Here is a 17146-nt window from a genome sequence, read left to right on the forward strand (position 1 = left end):
AATTATCCCCTCTTACAATATTTGAGCCAAGGATTACGCTCTTCGAAGTAATTTTTTACATTTTATACATAAAAGTCTTCAGTACAACTGTAAAGATAAGTGTACGTTGGTATATTTGACGTTATTAGCCTTGTATATGTTAATCTTTTGCATGCCCATTTATTTTTCAGTGTGCAATTTTACATTATTTAAAAGAATACCTTACAAGATGTATTGACAAGATATGCATATGAAGGCAAATTATTTCATTATTTTGGTCATGGTGTTTTTCTCTATGTGTAATGCTTGTTTTGATACATGTGAGTTTGTTTCTTTGGAACTTCAAAACATCAGTTTGCGACTTCTGAACATTTTCCATTACAATACGGGTGACAAATAGATGTTCCACATATCTCAATGGTCCGTACACGTATATTTGAAAACACACCAAAGATTCCGCTTTGAAATAAAAAAAAAAAAATACAAAAATTGCTGCAGGTTTGAAGTTTTCTTCAGCTGGCCTTTTCAGAGTTGTATGAAGACTCTTTCACCGCCAAAACCGATAAACCCCGAGGGCAATGGCCAGGCAGGAAAACACTGTCGCTATGGAAACACAAAACACACAGGGCTCACTATAAAGGTCCTAACATAACACAGACAATTATTATTATTATTATTATATTTTTTTTTTCGACTTGAATGGCAGTTGTTACCTGCAAGGTAGCGAACAGTCTCCAGCTTGAGGGACTCTAGAACCGTTTTGAGCGAAGCCACCCGCAGGTCCATCTTCTTGCTGGTCTCCATGTTGTCATGTTCTAGTTCGGCTCTCTAAATACACATATTAAACAATAATATCATTTAAAAATGCCAAACTTCAGACCTATGAGAAAAAAGTGTCACCATTAGTTCGCACAAGATTATGTGTTTACCTTTTGATGAAACTCTGTATTGGCCTCCATTAGTTTCCGATCTTGTTCTGTGAACTGGCAGGACACAAGGAGTTTAGTTTTAGTCAAATGCGCACGTTTGCACGCACACGTGCTCACCATGTCAGAAACACGGCTTCTCTCCAGGTTGATGTCCAGTTTGGTTTCCGCTCGTACTTTCTCACTTTCCTCCTGAATACAGATACAGTACTTTGGCTCATTTACATACACACAAAAACATTTTTTCTGTCCTAGTGGGGACACACCATTGACATAATGCACAGTTATACTCTAAAAAAAATCTTGACTCTCAACATAGGTTTGAAATGGTGGGGTCCACCAAAACGTTCACCATTAATGATAGAATTTGGTCCCCACAATGTAGCAAAAACACAAGCATCTCAATCACCTTTAATCGGTTCTGCAGCTGCTCCAGTTCTCGCTTCATCTTCTGCCAGACAAAAACAGCATTTCATCCCGGTTGTTTATTGCGGAATCCATATGCATTCTAGAAAATCGTACTATGTTGTCAGAGCGCAGGTTGGCAAAGTCACTTTTCTCCAGAATCACCATGTCCTTCCTGATGGCGTCCAAATGGGCCATGATCTGCTGCAGTGCAATTTCCTGCCAAAAGAAGAAATGACAGAAGACTAGTACTACGACTAGAACGTTACTAGGACAGAGAATATGAAGCACTCACAGCGACGCTTTTCCTTTCTCCTACCTGATGAGACTTGGTCACCATGTCTTTGTAAACGATGTCCATGTTAGCTGTCGCCAAAGTCACCAGTGCGGAGACAATCAGCTCAGCCTGCCGCTTGTCCAAACCTGATGCCCAAAGTATTTTTTTAAAATAATTTATTTGTATTCAAGTTTTGGATGAACTGCATACAGATTTACAATTTTGATGATTGTTTTAATGTGGATTTTTTTTTAAGTTGTCCTTGTTCACAGCAGGGAGTATGCAAAAATGTCAACACCAAAAAACCGCACTTTTTATTTTATATTTGAGGGAAAAGTATGTCTAAATATTATGGCTTTTCCTCACCACTACTCGCCAGTTCCATCACCATGGCGTGGGAGTCAAACGTGAGTTTCCGCTGCTCCAAAGGAGTTAATTCGATTTTTCTTACGTCAAAAGTCGCCACCGAGGTGCCAACATGGAGATCTGTCACACAAAAATAATTTCAGCAGCTGGGGAGGGGGACAAGGACAATGGACCATTGCACATCGAATTTCAATGTCTCTCATTTAGTTACCTCTCCAAGTTGGGAGCCGCCGCAGCGTCCAGCGTCGCAACAATGTGTTCATTCAGGCCTCTTTTTGATTTAAGAGATAAAACAAAGTATGGGCTCAAAGTGACACTTCCTAGTTTAATAATGTCCCGGATGTACAGAGCAATAACGCTGCCTTCATAGACTCTCGGAGTTTTTACGTGTGATTGCAAACGAAACAAATCAAAATGTCAGAGTACGGAATTATGTATTATCAATAAAAATATATAATTAGTACGAAATGCTAGTACCTGACAAAAAAAATAGTTTTTATAGTTTGTATTTTTACTGACGGAACCGAAAACAAAATAGATGTCCTGGTAACCAAATGGAGCGCACCTTGGCTAGAGACAAACAATGTGCTATCCTCTTTCTCTAGAAGGTGCGCTCGAGAAAATGTCTGAGCAAACATGATTTACGTTTATCGTCGTTGTGTCCACATCAAACTAACTTCATTGAAGACACAATTTAGAATTTGTTAGGTACCATTCACCCCCTCCCCCAAAAACATATCTCTAACTAAATGCGTTTGATGAAAACCGATCTCATTGAACGTATTTCACTACTTATTCTGTCAATACTTATTCTGTCAATAAAGTTTTCGATTCAAAAGCAACAAAAGCCGTCATGGCGGCTTCCAAGGTGGACACAGGGAGCTGGTTTTCGTCGTTAGCTCTAGGGGTTTCCCTACTCAAAGCTCTGTTTATCAACGCTTAGTGAGTTGAATATTATTTAACTAAGACATTTTGTATTCCCTTTAGTCCATTTGACTGATACGATGTTTTAAAACGTCTCTGGCTTACTCTCTCTGTTAGCATAGGGCTAACACAAATTGACTGGCCCAAGATACGTATTAATATCAGTCATTTTAATTTTCAAAGACTAATCTGTTATTTTATTTATATATTTTATTTGATTATATACTGTCAGACCAGCATGTTGATGTTGATAGTAACTCACTGTGGTGTTTAAATAGTTGCTATGTACTCCTTAGCCCACGCGATGTCACTGTTTTACCTTTAGAAGCTCAAGAATTGGTAGAATTCCACTTAGCGATAACAATTTGTTGCAGTACATGTTGCAATGGAAACATCAAGGCCATAAATATTAAATTAAAATGACAGCTGATTTTAAACTCACAACTTTTAGTAGTAAATGCCAAATCTATGGGCATACGTTCCTTAATAAACATATATGGGCTATTATCTTACGGGCAGCTATTTGCTGACTATTCATATGTGTGCATAGTCACTCCACAGACTTTGAGGTGCACAGGAACTGGTTGGCTATCACACACAGCTTGCCGGTGTCCAAGTGGTATCATGAGGTGAGTTTACTATCTATTTACTAATATATGTTATTTTAAATATTGGTTAATTTGCACATTCTGTCTTTTTTTTTCTTTCTCTTCCTTGCAGAACACTTCAGAGTGGACGCTGGACTACCCGCCGCTATTCGCCTGGTTTGAGTTTGGCCTTTCCTACGTCGCTCGCCACTTTGACAACAAGATGTTGGTGGTGGACAACCTTCGTTACGCCAGCCCGGCTACTGTCCTCTTCCAGAGACTCTCGGTTATCTTCACTGATGTGTTTTTTATTTACGCCGCCAGAGAGTGAGTGTGGACACAACCAGTGTAAAGCTGTATTTGTACATTTAGAAGGCAGCGATAGTAATATGTAACATCTTATATGCAGGTGCTGTCGGTGTATTCGGGATCGCAAAGGTGCTCAGGACGTCTTTAATCGTCCGTCTTTTGTCCTGGCCGTACTTCTGCTTTGGAACTTTGGCCTTCTCATTGTTGATCGTATCCTTTGCCTAAGATTTGTGAGTAGCAAAGCACAGCATGAAGTTCTAAGGGGGACGGAGTGTAGAGGAGAAGGGGCAATAAAACTGGCAAAAATACAGATGTCACTGGACTGAACTGAGGCCGAAGATGAGGTCTCATTATTGTCAAGGTTGTAGTATCGTATTATCATGTATTAATGAACAGGAATGCAAATCCTTAATGTTCTTCCTCAGACATTCATTTTCAGTACAACGGCTTCCTCTTTGGTTTCCTGCTGCTGTCCATCGTCAAACACCTTAAGGTAAAGACTCATAAAAGTCTTGTTGCTGCGTCAAGTCCACATGAGAATCCTTTGTTCCTGTCTTTAACAGTCCCAGCACCTGCAAGGGGCGCTGCTTTTTAGCATCCTTCTCAACCTCAAGCACATTTACCTGTACGTAGCTCCAGCTTACGGTGTGTTCTTGCTGAGGAGCTACTGTTTTACTCACGACAACCATGGTATGACACAAAAAGATTCAACCCACCTAAATGAATTATGATCAGATTCAGGAAAAAACATCCACACCCCATTCTTCACAACAAGCTCCTAAGTGCCAGGAACGTCAAAAAGCCAACTTGGTATCTGCCTCAATCATCGGAACCACTATTTGTGTTGTTTTCTGCAGATGACCACATAAGCTGGAGGAGCTTCCGCCCGATTCGCCTGTTCGCACTCGGCAGCATCGTGGTGGCTGTGAGCGCGCTTTCCTTCGGCCCGTTTATTGCCATGGTGAGTGGACCCTAACAAGGATGAGCGCTGTGGAATACAGATGAAAATGGATTGTGCGTATTGCAGGGTCAGCTTCCTCAGGTACTGTCCCGCCTCTTCCCCTTTAAGCGAGGCCTGTGTCACATCTACTGGGCGCCAAACGCATGGGCCATCTACCTTCTCTTAGATAAATGCCTGGCCAAGCTGGGTGAGAATGTCAACAAAGTGCATACTCAAAAATGATTGCATTTTTTTTTTGTCAATTTACTGGCAATCCAGTGCAAAGACTTAAAAATCATGAAGATTGTTTTCAGGTGTTCGTTTGAAGCTACTGAATGATGCGACGCTCCCTCGGGCCTCTATGACGGGAGGGATGGTTCAAGAGTTCTTGGTCCTTCCCTCCGTGACTCCGTCCGTCACGCTCATTTGCACTCTGCTGTCTATTCTGGTCAGTCTTTTTATTATTATTGTTGTCATTGTTTTTTTTTTTTTTCTCACAGTTGCTCAGGTGACAACCAATTGCATTCACACGATGAACCATGACTGGTCGTTACCTGAGCCCTACGTAAATGTGTCATTTTCAGTCAACAGCAAGTGGCAAAATGGCTGCCCTCTGAAATGGATTAAAATCAGGTTGATTTCGTTGGTTAATTCCCATTCCACAAATGTGATACTCATCATGCTGTGTTTTGACAAGCAAGGTTGCACCTCTGACGTTTTTGCCATCAATGGCACTGAGTGAGTTACAACGTGAATGCAATATTGAGAGGGGAAAAAAAGACAATTATCTTATTGTTCCACTTTTCAACTTGACGATGTCACCATGAATTCCTGTTTGTCTATTTAGCCGGCGTTGGCATCCATCTGGTGGCGTCCTCGCGGCGCTCACGGGTTTCTGCGCTGCTTACTGCTGTGCGCGCTCGCCTCCTTCACGTTCGGTTGGCACGTCCACGAGAAAGCCATCCTCATTGCCATCCTACCTCTCAGGTCCACCGTTGACTCCATGTGTTTTTCTATGGAGGAAATAACTTTATCATTTGAAGATTTATTTTTTTTGTTCCTGTCTAACATAGCCTGCTGGCAGTCAAGAGTAAAGAGGATGCTGGGATCTTCCTGATTTTGAGCACAGCAGGCCATTACTCACTTTTTCCGCTGCTCTTCACCCCAGCAGGCAAGATGTTATGTAGTACTATAAATGTTGGGGAGGGGATGTTGGCCTGGATCGTTTGGGGTCTGTACCGGGTGCAGGACGGTGTATCAGTTCGAATACAGGTGACAGGTTTTGGTTGCGAGACTTTACTCAGGTTTGAGATGGCAGTCCACGATGGGTGGTTAAATGATGACCCATGAGACAGACACGTGACACGGGAAAGCAAGGCGATTAAATTGTAGGCGTGGGTATGCAAACCACATACTGGAACACACACACACACACACAGTTTTTGAGCCTTGTATTCAAGTCAAATTCCCTAAAGAGCGATTTTTCTTTTGGGGGGGGTTGAAACAAATACATGGCATTTACATCCATGTCGGCAAAAAAAGATGATTTGAGATAGGTGTGTTGAGCAAATTTAAATGTGAAGTTTTGACACCTCTGTGTTGATGATATTGCAAGTGTTACGGTCGTAAAATAACACACGGTTTTTTCTCCCTCTGCAGAGCTTCCTCTCAAATGCGCACTGATGCTGATGTTCACCATTTTCTCCTTTGCCGCTCTGGGGAGCCTCCACAGGTGCATTCATTTATAGAATGCACAATGCTTTAGGTAGAAGATGTTGCTGAATTGTTGTCTCATTTTAGCGGACAAGGGTCTTTGCTCCGCCCCCTGGAAATGGTCTACCTGTCAGGTCTGCTTATGGTGGCTATTGCCTGTGAGCTGGTTTTTCCTCTGACGCCGTGGCAAAAGAAGCTACCTTCCCTGCCGCTGTTGGCCACATCCGGTTATGCTGCATTGGGCATCTGCTACTCCTTCTTGCGTCTGTATGTCACGCTGTTGCGGCAGGACGGCAGAAAATCCAAACAGCTGTGAGACGTCAGGTCGCAGGTTCGATTCCTTTACTGAACTCTGAAGCTTAGTCAGGTAACGAGCAGGAATAGAAGGATTTTTACTTTCAAGCAATCAATAAACTTTCTCCTCAAATGCTCACACTGCTTCAGTGTGTGTTAGCATGGAGTGATTGTGTGGAAAAATCTGTCTGTCTGTCTGTCTATCTGTCTGTCTATCTGTCTGTCTATCTGTCTATCTATCTATCTATCTATCTATCTATCTATCTATCTATCTATCTATCTATCTATCTATCTATCTATCTATCTCCATCCATCCATCCACTCAATAAACATATCCATCCATAAATCCAGTCATTAGCCATATTCATCCACCTGTCCATCCATCCATAATTTCGAATCGGTGAGGGAATAAAAACAAAAAAGAAACATTGAAAAGACTTTTTTTTTTTAATTTAATAAGGCAACACAAAACTTGGTTCGTTACAATAAATCAAAGAGGACATTTGCTGTATAAGACCAATTGCACAAATGATTGAGTTTATTCAAATGATATCCTGTTTGACTTGACTGGACATGTTAGCATCTTAGCATAGCATAGTTGCTAACAAGTACAGAGATTTAATTTCTGTGCCAGTGATATTAAACAAGTCAGCTGTCATAAGTTTATAAATAATTTTAACCACTTTAAGAAAGCAGTTTGCACAACTGAACACTTACCTGCAATTAATAAGCAACTTGTTAGCATTAGCTAACAAGTTTACAATTGAATGTTTGTTAGTCTCTTGTCACAACATATGGTATAAAAATACAAAGTTTGCCTCCTTTTTCTCCAATAGAGACAATTCATGTGAAATTACTCACTGCAAGGGAACAAACTGTTTCTTTGTTACAACTTAGACTGATAAAGCTTTTTCTAAAGAGGATCAGTGCAAACAGCTGAGCCAGAGGAGACTCCCAGCATGTACTTCAGAATCATGTATTTTTACAGATAATTGTTGACCTTAAGCATAATTTAATTATTTGAGCTTCTAGTGTTAGGCACAATAAGTTTGTTTTTAACACTATGAGACAAAGTAATACACTTCGGGATCAATATTTGTATGGAATTGATTTTTTTGGTACAGATGCAAAGCTAAGTGTTTTTACCATATTGAATATAAGGGCCACACTGAAAAGAAATGTTTCCGTATTCTCAAAAAAACTACAACTTTTGTCAAGATGTTAACTATGATTTTCTTTCCATTGTGGCATTAAGATGCTTTGGTTGTTTCAATGAGTACGTGGTTATTTGGAACCGAAAATGTTTTACAAGTTGCAGTAGGCACTAAATCACATTTTGATCGTTTAAGGTCAATTCAGGTTTGCTATCCCGCTCCTCAACATTGCCAGTTTTGACACAGTTAAAGAGAGAGTCCCAAACTGAGCTTCACTGACAACACGTGTTTGCTGTATGTATCCTGTTTCTATATTATATTGTGCATTTTTTGTTACATTAGAAGCGATTTGAAGGCTTATTTTTTTACCGTTAACGTCCATGCTAATTTTGCTAGCTCGTCTAGGTGTTTCGCTTTCTATATTAGCATGAAGCTAGCTGACTTGTCATGTGAATTCTTATAGTGAAAATTATGGTGTTAAATACACCATACTATATTTTCTTTTAGCTCTTCATTCTACATTAAACGGAATGAAAAACATAAATGTCAGGACTCAGCACTGAGATTTGCCGTCCACGTGATCGTCCGACGACAGTCCATCACATACAAGCCACCGGGAAGTTGAGTCAGGTCTGTTTCACAGTTTTTGTGTTTTGTTCAGCTTTGCTCCTCATTGTCTGATACCCTCCACAATGATGATCAACACCGGCGTCAAGTCCATCAGGTTTTTCAGCATGTCCATGATGTCTTCATGGTCTTTGGCACCCTCAATGAACTCCTCCAGGGTCAGCTCACCTGCGCGAATGGATTAGGTATGTATCTTAGCATTATGTTGGAATAATAGCAGGTGAATCATCATTTTTTTGTGGGGGTGCTTTACCTTCCCCCTTTACGTCGATTCTTTCGAAAATGAGTGTGACAATTTCTTCGGGGTCAATGTCTCTGTTTCGCGTTATGTCCTGGATGGCCTGTAGAGGGAGACAGAAACAACTGCTGTCATCACTATTTTGTTATGTTTAGTTAGTTACGTATAGTTTTATTCATAAATAAGTGGGTGACTGTTACACTGCATATTTGAATCTACATCGGGGTGGGCGTTCACGTCTTAGTGCCAAAACTAGGTCAGGGCCGATGGTCTCTGTTCCTGCCACTTCCTGATGCATTGATCTGATTCAGCAGATTAGCACAGGCCCAACTTCTCACTTAATCCTCCGTCCTTCATGAATGCTTGAATGAACTTAAACGTGACAAAACTATATAGGACAAATAGTCACTTTTTTTGCCAAATTCTTGCAAATTATGCAGGTTGCTATTTTGAATTCTAAAATCAAGCTAAAATGTTTTTGTTTTTCAGAGAAACATAAACTAAAGCTGTCCAGTCTATTCAACAAAACCATGCATGCAAGTTTAGACTTTTTAAAGTTTTTGACCAAAAATAGGTCACAATACTGCATGTATTACTTTGTAAAAAAAAAAAAAAAAGCAGTATAGAATTGAAAAGCGCAGCAAGGATTACGTTTGTGCATCTTGATTACCGAGAAGATGGTCTCCAACTCCTCCTTGTCGATTTTTCCGTTTCCATCCTGGTCAAAAAGTTTGAAGTACCACTTTAGTTTCTGGTTGATTTCCCCCTTCAGCATCAGACTGATGGCAGCGATGTATTCCACAAAGTCAATATAACCATCCTGTATGGCGAGAAATTGTTATTTCCTGGTGTCCCACAATAACCACAAAACAAAACAAAAAAAACCCCCAGATCAGACGACCTAGAACCGGTGGTCCTTCTTGGTATTAACTGAAGTCCCAATGCCCTAAATCACCCTCATCATGACTCGGAATCCAATAGACTCACTGCCAGGATCATGGCTGTGCACGCTATCACTCTGAAGCCAATTAGACAGTGAGCTGACAAAAGGTTTTTCTTAGCTAGATAATTTTCCAAGAGATCATTTGAAATCTTTCATTTTTGCTGGCAAAATTACAATAATTACCCTTTACAAGCAAACACAATCCTGCGTCTATTCTGATATCATTTGGCCCTACTTGGTTGGAGGACATCACTTCAAGAAGAATCAGGATTGGCTTACCCCATCCATGTCAAAGGTGTAGAAGACCTGGTCCACATAGCTGTTGGCGTTTTCCGTCATACCCTTCAGGCCCAGGATGGTCTTCAGCTCGAACAGCGTGATGAGACCCGACGGCGAATCTCGCATGAACTTGTTGTACCAATGGTGCATGTCCTCAGCTAGGATGTCGTCCAAGTTGGAACCGTGATTGCCCATTGTCCAATCCAAACCGAGAAGGGTATTTGTTTGAGGGAGTCTTGTCGGCGGTGGTCTCACTTGACGGAGAGTCCACCTGCTGGGGTTCGATTAGCAAGTCCGTTTCTGGGGGACAGCGCGGAAAAGTCTAGAACTCCATGGCGACGAGGCCAGCAAGCTCCAGGATGCTCTAATGGCCTCGCGTAAGTGATGGCACAGGCAGAGAGCAAACTTTAGGGCACTCTAACCCTCTTAGGTCCTGCAGCGAGACTAAAGAAAGCTCGTGAAATAAAACCACTAATGGGATCAGACCGCCATGCCGCTATGTCCTGATCTTTTAACTGCCCCAGGTCTGGTTACGTAACATACTCACCTAGGTCAGAAGGAGAGGTTCCCCAGTGGGTCGCTCACTCTGGATTCCCTCATGAGTCGGCAGTTTATCACAGCCGCGCGTTTACGTCGTGAAAGATCTCAGCCATTCAAGTTGTGTTCAACAATTCAACAAGTACCACAGAATCACCTTTCATCCAGAACCCTTCAAGATGAAAGGTTAAACATTTGTACAAAAAAGTCCAGTTGCTTTTTTTTTTTTAGACAGTTACTTTTACTTTACAGCCCTCAACAGAGGAAGTATCAGTCATTTTCACAAGCAAAATGACACTTCATCAATCACAAGCAGACATTAGGCCAGGGGTGTCAAACTCATTTTAGCTTGCGGGCTGCATGGAGGAAACCAATAAAACCATAGTACAAGTTTATTACAGCAACTTCAGATGTATTGTTCTTTTTTTAATACTGTCCAAAATAGTAGAAGCACATCCCTAATAGAGTTCTTCATATATAAAGTTCATTTATTAAAAAAAATCATCTCACTTTTAGACTTTGCAGAATCATCTCGTGGGTCAGAACCGTGGGTCAGATTATTAAAAATAATCGCTTGATCAGATTAAAATCACATGGATTCAGATCAAAGATGCTATCTATTTTTTTATGCCATCCAAATGCTAAAATGTTTGTTCATTGTTGATCACATATTTATCTTTGTATGTCCAACCCGAGGAATATTTATAGCCTGTCTAGTAGGATTTATTACCCGGTGTGTCTGAAATGTCATAATCAAGGATTACTGACACTGAAGGTGCAACAGGAAGGTTGAATACCTTGGCCTCACTTTTAAAGAGATCATTGCTGACCAAGTCTACCAAATTGGCTCCCAGCATGCATTTGTCCTGATAACTGGTCTAGTTAATGTCCACTTTCCACTTGTGTGTTTATTCCTGGTAACAGTGTGATTGATTGTTAAATCAGAGCGCTTATCAAAATGAGATTAAACCCACAGGGAAAGGCCAAGGTTTCCCTTCTGGTCCTTTCCTTAAATGAACCTCCTTGAGGATTAAGGGTGACTGAACTGTCTGGAGGGGTGCCAACTTTGGGGAAATCCTCCGCTCACCTAAAGATGGCCAACAGAACTGCTGAATGAGGATGGCTTAAATAGTTATTTCCTTCGGGGTGTTTGGGAAAGAGAAGCAGGGATCAGAATGGGTGGGGAAAAAAAATGCATCAATGTTAAAAGACGAAGAGTTACAATCCGTGTGTTTTTATCAACTATAAATTCGAGTCTCTGTCTCGGTGTCTCATACCGCCTTGAAAAACAAAAGCCGATCTCGGTAGCATTTGCGTTTGCTCTGTTTTGGAGGTCTTTGGTCCCACAGTTCTTCCAAATCAAAATTCCTTGAAATGACTTGGAAACGGGAACCTCGTTCAACTTCTCATCAATTATGACTCGTGGAATTCTGTAAGGACAGACAAAATTTCCTTCATGAGCAAAAAGAATAAACGATATACTAAACCAGGGGTGCCCAAACTATTTCCTCTGAGGGCCGCATACAGAAAAATAGGAAAAGGTAAGAGGCCGATATAAAATTGCACATCTGTTCATCAAAACTCTGCTCATGTGTCTGGCCCCACGGTGTTGATTTAAAATAAATAACTCAATAAGTGAACTATTACACAATGTCTCTATATGGCAGTTGTGTAAAAAGAAAACCGCTACATGAGGAAAACTAGATTTTCTTTCATACTTCTAACGCTGTCTGCCATCAAACTTTTTTATTCTTATATTAGAGAGCAATGCGGGCCATCGTCAAATGGTGATTTTCGAATATGCAGTGGGTCGCTAAAATCTAACTGGTGGACCGTAAATAGCCCCCGGGCCGTAGTTTGGACACCTCTCTCCTAAACCTGACACTCACATTACTTTTTCCTTCTTGGTTGTTGTTTGGATCCTCGTCTGAGGGTTTCTCCTGGTTTTCTCCCTCAACTCTGACTCCATCTTGAGTCTCCTTCCCCACTCCATCGTCCTGCTTCTCATGATCTTCTCCACTGAGATGGATGTCGCACTTGGTCTGGCCTTCGTTCGGAGTTTCTTCTGTTTTGTCCTTCAAATGATTTCTGTTCTCGTCGTCGAAGACATCCCCTGCTTCTTGTTTTGTTTTGTTGTCCGTTTGGCTTGTGGGGGTGGCCGTCTCCTCCGCGGCCACACCCACTTCCTCTCCGCTGCTGGACTTTCTGTGTCGGCGGGACGGAGGGCGTCGCCTGAGGGAGTGACGGGCTCGGCTCTAGAGGACAACCGATCCAAACTTGACCTTTATTCTTGCTGATGAAATTTTGGAGGAAAAAAATTGAGATCTGGCTGACCTTGTTGACGTTCATCAAAAGGGATCCCTCCGCCGTTGTGGGAGGGGCTTCGAACGACACCGGCCCCTCCTCGTCAGTCACCAGTGACGCGGAGACGGGGCTGGGAGACGTCAGCGTGGACGAGGGGCTTCCCGCTGTGGGGCTGGGCGAGGACGGCGGGCTGAAGGGCGGGAGCAGCCTGAAGCCGGGGCTCTTGGGCGAGGGCAGCAGGGCGGCGGGGGACAGAGCGAGGTTGGCCTGGGGGAGGAAACGTGACCATGTCGCAGGCATAATGTTGGAGCGTAGTGGCGAGAACCCACCTGAAGCTTCTCAATTAGGGCTGAGTTCCTTTTGGCTTTGACAGGAGAAGTCACACCTGGTGGCTGGGACAAACATTTATATTACATTTAAATGCATTATATTCAGATTTTTACCATGAGAAGAATATAGTGGCTACATTTTTCCATATCTCAACATGCTATGTTTGGAACGAAATAACATTCACACACGCGTAAGCCTCTTCTCACCTCATGATCATCTCCATGGGGTTTGGGCAGTTGTAATGACCGAGGAGGTCGACGTCTAACCGGCTTTTCCTGAAAGACGTTTACAGTGTGATAATGGAATTCTTCAAAAAAATTACATTGCTACTCCTGGTGTTGTCATTATGAGCAACAATAGAATACCGCAGTGACTAGTGTTAAACTACACTGGACAAAATTGTTGTTTTAAGGACATAATATACAATTTCATCATTGCTTAGTTCGAGTCGGACATCGTTTTTGGATTCATTGATGGAACACTGAATGGTGAACTAACTTACTGTGTCCCTATTAGGGGGAGGAGATGAACCTTTGAACCTTCCGGCAAGTTCAGCCACAGAGGGCCGTGACGCCGTCTGCTCCTGAGCGAGGATGAACCGAGGGAGGCAAGTTAGGATGAGATGACACTTTTACGCAACATCTTCAAGACATGTATACACACACACTCGCGCATGCACGCACACACAGTCACAGCTGTTAATGTGTGGTTGATCAGTGTCAATTCCAGTTGAAGGTCTCACATAGCTCACATTCAACGCATAATGAAATCATCACACAGCCTGGCAGACAAGCACACATGTACACGCGCACACAAACACACGTATGCGTTCTATTTTTATGAGGTCACAACGACCCGCTTGTACACTAAGGACACATTCAAATAATTGCATGGCATGTACGCAGTCAATTTGTACTCTTAAAGAAAAAAAAAGTGAAAAAACAACACAACGGTTAAACCACTTCCTCTTTCTTTGTGTGAGTGTGTGTGTGTGTGTGTGTGTGTGTGTGTGTGTGTGTGTAGTCAGGCTGCTCTGAATTATTCTCATCTAGTTCCCAACTTTTAACAATTTCATAAGTGAAGGTGTGAATTTTCTCATATATATATATATATATATATATATATATATATATATATATATATATATATATATATATATATATATATATATATATATATATATATAAATAAACACACGATTTCTAGTCCTGTTTCTGCCAATTGTTGACATTTCACTTCATGAAGACAAAGAATCTATGGTAGAGAGATACCAACTTTAGCCTGACAAGCGCCCTCCTGTGGTTGAAAGTAATATTACAGCAAGAAAATCAGTAGCTAAGACGAACAAAAACTGCACTTTTTCAAGACAAGATTTTTTTTTCTTTGCAAATAATAACGTGTACCTACCATCAAAATGATACTTTTTAAACCCATATACATGTACAGCGATGATATTTGATTGGCTTAGTCTCCATTTTTAAATTAATAAACAAAAAACATTTTATAAGAGTCCTTTGAAGTAAAGATATAAAAAAAAACTTTACCTCAGTTTCTGTTCCATGTCCTTCCTGCATTTTCCCCGTTTCAAACCTGCAATTTCAACAGCCACTTCACCCTATCACTGATTTGTACGCAGATGTATTGTCTGTTTAAAAAAAAAAAAATGGAAGAAAACTGGTAATATTTACGCAACTACTTTAAAAGCTTTTCAATCGCCGTGGAAAACACGAGGCGTGTGTCTCATGTTAGCGCTTGCAGGAAGTCAGCCAGCTCTGCAGCTTGCTATTTCATCACATCGCAGCACAGAACAACACACAATAACATCAGTTCAATACACAAATTACTGACGAGCTTAACAGAAATCGGCTCTTGTTCTGATTGATTCATTCATTGCGAGACTCAATTCTACTCTACTGTGCTATCAATCTGCATATGAAGTCAAGCTACAACAATGATAATGGATGCTAATAATTATAAATGAAGGCTCATCATCTTAACTCCAAGAGGAACTAGGACTTTAAATTTTAAGATTCTTTAAATGTAGTTTGCATTAAAACGTTTCACAGTGCTGCATGGTCTCTTCTCAATCAAATTGAAAAAGTCCGTATTCAAGCATTTCACATTCACGAGATGGGGGGGAAAAAAACGCCATTAATTAAGCATTCAAGTGCAATACTTTGCATTGAAGACCTCCGCTGTGTTGGATGTTCATTTTTTCATTACTGAAAGAGTGTTTATTGAAGCGCTTACAACACTTGATGTTCTCATCCCCATCATCGGACTGGAAAAAGTCAACAGTAAAGCACCCATTAACACTGGAAAATCTCTTCCAGATTATTGAAACCGTTCACTATAAAGCACCCTAAAACACTGAATGGCCTTATCCAGATAACGCAAAAAGTTTGCATAAAGTACTTGAAAATGCTTGATATTTTCCTCTCAATTGTTGAAATTGAAGGAGCCCGCATTAAAGCATGTAACAAAGATTGTAACAAAGATTGTCAATGAAACTGAAAGAGTTGGCAATAAAGCACCTGACACAAACTGGTATCTTTCCGATCAAAGAAACGGAAAGAGTCCACGTTAAAGCACTTAATGTCGTTGGATGGACTCTTCCCTATCTCCGGAATTGAACGCATCTGCATTAAAGCACTTTTGCCGGATTGCCCCTTTTAGTGTTTCAGAGAGGGACAAGTGGTCCAATAAAGCACCACGTGCATCAAACGCCAATTTTATTTGTCAACAGATGTTATCTGACCATCTTGTTACATGCTCTGTGCATATCCAGTCTAGAATGTCAACACAAAGCGCGCATCCATATGAAATCATCCGCACGTCTGTCTGACCGCCCTAATCCAAACGTTACCAAAACAAAAGACACAAAATCAGGCAGGCGTAACATTAGAAGAGTTTTACCTCCATCCCGCTGGTGGCATGTCGGCCGCTTTATGTCGAGTATGTGCGAGAGAGACGGAGCAGGCCGGCGGGTTAAATATAGAACACTACAGATACACAGCGGCTCATGTTCAGTCACATGTTTATCATTTCTCAGACGCAGACCACACTCCTTCGGCGTTCATTAATTAAAAAACAGTTGTATCTCACAAGCATCGAAAAATACGGCATTTTGAGTGTGTTCTATAGCGGAAACCTACAGCTAGCTTTTCAAGTACTTTTTATGGTTAGTGTAGCTATGTATAACATAAACAAACTTAGATTGTACTATGTACACATTTGAGCTGTATTGTTTTGTTTGTTTTTAATTGTTTTAATTGAAGTGAGTCAAATCGGTGAGCTTATATAGCACTAGCTGCTTTGAAAAAACTTTATTTTACAGTTATCATCCAACTTTATATACGATCTGAGACAATTATGGGCCTTCAAACAGCTGCCAAAAATAATCGGCCACATGGATGATATTTGCCGATTATGTTAGCATTTTACTTTACAATAATCCAACCGTTTACAACCGTTTTATACAAGTAACCTTTATTAATTACACAAATCCTTTGTATCCTTGAATGTATATACATTTAAATGCACACCTTTATTTATGAATATGTTGCTCTATTATTTGCTCTATTGTGTGGAATGTAAGTCTGCTCCTGGAAGTAAACGGAATTAGAATTTCATTGTGGAGCATTACTACGCATATGACAATACAACTCTGGAATTTAATTCAGGAAAACAAGAGAATGATTTCAATGATTGTAAACAGTTTTTGAAGAGGAACCCTGCAGCTCTGAAAGGCGAGCCCGCCTTTCAAGGAAATTGAGTCACAACGGCCTGGCAAACCACTTATTTCAGTTCTCTTTTTGTGTTCCTTCTCTTCCGCCCTGCAATGAAAAAAAAAAAAAAAAAAAACTTGCGTCATGTCCCTAACAGAATCATTGAATTAAATGCACAAAACTGTACATAATGGTACAGTGGCTTGCAATAAAATTACATATATAAAATTCAATGGTGGTCAAGAGTAGATATTAAAAAAATACATAGAAATGACTGGAATTAATA

General features: G+C 40.8%; 4 protein-coding genes across 8 annotated transcripts; 1 reads left to right on the top strand and 3 right to left on the bottom strand.

Annotated features, from left to right (window-relative positions):
* Nucleotides 1–393: 393 nt before the first annotated feature.
* ccdc90b (coiled-coil domain containing 90B) lies at nucleotides 394–2290 on the bottom strand. Its single transcript, XM_088441214.1, has 9 exons — nucleotides 2165–2290; nucleotides 1954–2073; nucleotides 1630–1733; nucleotides 1428–1529; nucleotides 1315–1356; nucleotides 1026–1097; nucleotides 909–962; nucleotides 693–807; nucleotides 394–582 (listed from the first exon to the last, which is right to left on the bottom strand). The coding sequence occupies exons 1-9, from the start codon at nucleotides 2214–2216 to the stop codon at nucleotides 527–529; spliced, it is 717 nt and encodes a 238-aa protein (XP_088297340.1). The 5' UTR covers nucleotides 2217–2290; the 3' UTR covers nucleotides 394–526.
* Nucleotides 2291–2786: 496 nt separating this feature from the next.
* alg8 (ALG8 alpha-1,3-glucosyltransferase) lies at nucleotides 2787–6857 on the top strand. The gene is made up of 13 exons (XM_088441110.1): nucleotides 2787–2895; nucleotides 3428–3506; nucleotides 3598–3791; nucleotides 3874–3983; nucleotides 4199–4266; nucleotides 4337–4463; nucleotides 4631–4734; nucleotides 4801–4921; nucleotides 5028–5161; nucleotides 5561–5700; nucleotides 5787–5884; nucleotides 6373–6445; nucleotides 6514–6857. Exons 1-13 carry the CDS (start codon nucleotides 2807–2809, stop codon nucleotides 6740–6742), a joined length of 1566 nt encoding a protein of 521 aa, XP_088297236.1. The 5' UTR covers nucleotides 2787–2806; the 3' UTR covers nucleotides 6743–6857.
* Nucleotides 6858–7148: 291 nt separating this feature from the next.
* guca1d (guanylate cyclase activator 1d) lies at nucleotides 7149–10415 on the bottom strand. Its single transcript, XM_088440331.1, has 4 exons — nucleotides 9962–10415; nucleotides 9410–9559; nucleotides 8755–8842; nucleotides 7149–8669 (listed from the first exon to the last, which is right to left on the bottom strand). Exons 1-4 carry the CDS (start codon nucleotides 10154–10156, stop codon nucleotides 8545–8547), a joined length of 558 nt encoding a protein of 185 aa, XP_088296457.1. The 5' UTR covers nucleotides 10157–10415; the 3' UTR covers nucleotides 7149–8544.
* Nucleotides 10416–10726: 311 nt separating this feature from the next.
* On the bottom strand, nucleotides 10727–16133 carry dub (duboraya). Of its 5 annotated transcripts, XM_088440327.1 has the most exons (9): nucleotides 16049–16080; nucleotides 14829–14914; nucleotides 14677–14722; nucleotides 13635–13715; nucleotides 13339–13407; nucleotides 13132–13194; nucleotides 12833–13069; nucleotides 12388–12753; nucleotides 10727–11928 (listed from the first exon to the last, which is right to left on the bottom strand). In XM_088440327.1, exons 3-9 carry the CDS (start codon nucleotides 14704–14706, stop codon nucleotides 11908–11910), a joined length of 867 nt encoding a protein of 288 aa, XP_088296453.1. In that variant the 5' UTR covers nucleotides 14707–14722; nucleotides 14829–14914; nucleotides 16049–16080; the 3' UTR covers nucleotides 10727–11907. The 5 variants fall into 5 exon arrangements, with proteins under 5 accessions (XP_088296453.1, XP_088296455.1, XP_088296451.1 ...); XM_088440329.1 differs by lacking the exon at nucleotides 14829–14914 and having other exon boundaries at nucleotides 12393–12753; nucleotides 14677–14777; nucleotides 16049–16133; XM_088440325.1 differs by lacking the exon at nucleotides 14829–14914 and having other exon boundaries at nucleotides 14677–14777; nucleotides 16049–16133.
* Nucleotides 16134–17146: the final 1013 nt, after the last annotated feature.

Source organism: Hippichthys cyanospilos, chromosome 18, assembly GCF_059441005.1.
Source record: "Hippichthys cyanospilos isolate Australia breed blue-spotted pipefish chromosome 18, RoL_Hcya_1.0, whole genome shotgun sequence".
NCBI classification, from domain to species: domain Eukaryota; kingdom Metazoa; phylum Chordata; class Actinopteri; order Syngnathiformes; family Syngnathidae; genus Hippichthys; species Hippichthys cyanospilos.

What these genes read in the sequence shown, in the direction of transcription:
- ccdc90b (XM_088441214.1), bottom strand. Translation starts at nt 2,216, where the DNA reads ATGAACACATTGTTGCGACGCTGGACGCTGCGGCGGCTCCCAACTTGG. An exon ending in ACCTGCGCTCTGACAACATA is followed by an intron (nt 1,357 to 1,427) that starts GTACGATTTTCT and finishes TTTGTCTGGCAG; the next exon opens with AAGATGAAGCGAGAACTGGA. An exon ending in GACTGTTCGCTACCTTGCAG is followed by an intron (nt 583 to 692) that starts GTAACAACTGCC and finishes GTGTTTCCATAG; the next exon opens with CGACAGTGTTTTCCTGCCTG.
- alg8 (XM_088441110.1), top strand. Translation starts at nt 2,807, where the DNA reads ATGGCGGCTTCCAAGGTGGACACAGGGAGCTGGTTTTCGTCGTTAGCT. An exon ending in GCTGCTCTTCACCCCAGCAG is followed by an intron (nt 5,885 to 6,372) that starts GCAAGATGTTAT and finishes CTCCCTCTGCAG; the next exon opens with AGCTTCCTCTCAAATGCGCA. An exon ending in GCTCTGGGGAGCCTCCACAG is followed by an intron (nt 6,446 to 6,513) that starts GTGCATTCATTT and finishes GTCTCATTTTAG; the next exon opens with CGGACAAGGGTCTTTGCTCC.
- guca1d (XM_088440331.1), bottom strand. Translation starts at nt 10,156, where the DNA reads ATGGGCAATCACGGTTCCAACTTGGACGACATCCTAGCTGAGGACATG. An exon ending in ACACCTTTGACATGGATGGG is followed by an intron (nt 9,560 to 9,961) that starts GTAAGCCAATCC and finishes CTCGCCATACAG; the next exon opens with GATGGTTATATTGACTTTGT. An exon ending in AATCGACGTAAAGGGGGAAG is followed by an intron (nt 8,670 to 8,754) that starts GTAAAGCACCCC and finishes CCATTCGCGCAG; the next exon opens with GTGAGCTGACCCTGGAGGAG.
- dub (XM_088440325.1), bottom strand. Translation starts at nt 14,706, where the DNA reads ATGCAGGAAGGACATGGAACAGAAACTGAG. An exon ending in CCCATGGAGATGATCATGAG is followed by an intron (nt 13,195 to 13,338) that starts GTGAGAAGAGGC and finishes TGTTTGTCCCAG; the next exon opens with CCACCAGGTGTGACTTCTCC. An exon ending in ACCAAGAAGGAAAAAGTAAT is followed by an intron (nt 11,929 to 12,387) that starts GTGAGTGTCAGG and finishes CTGTCCTTACAG; the next exon opens with AATTCCACGAGTCATAATTG.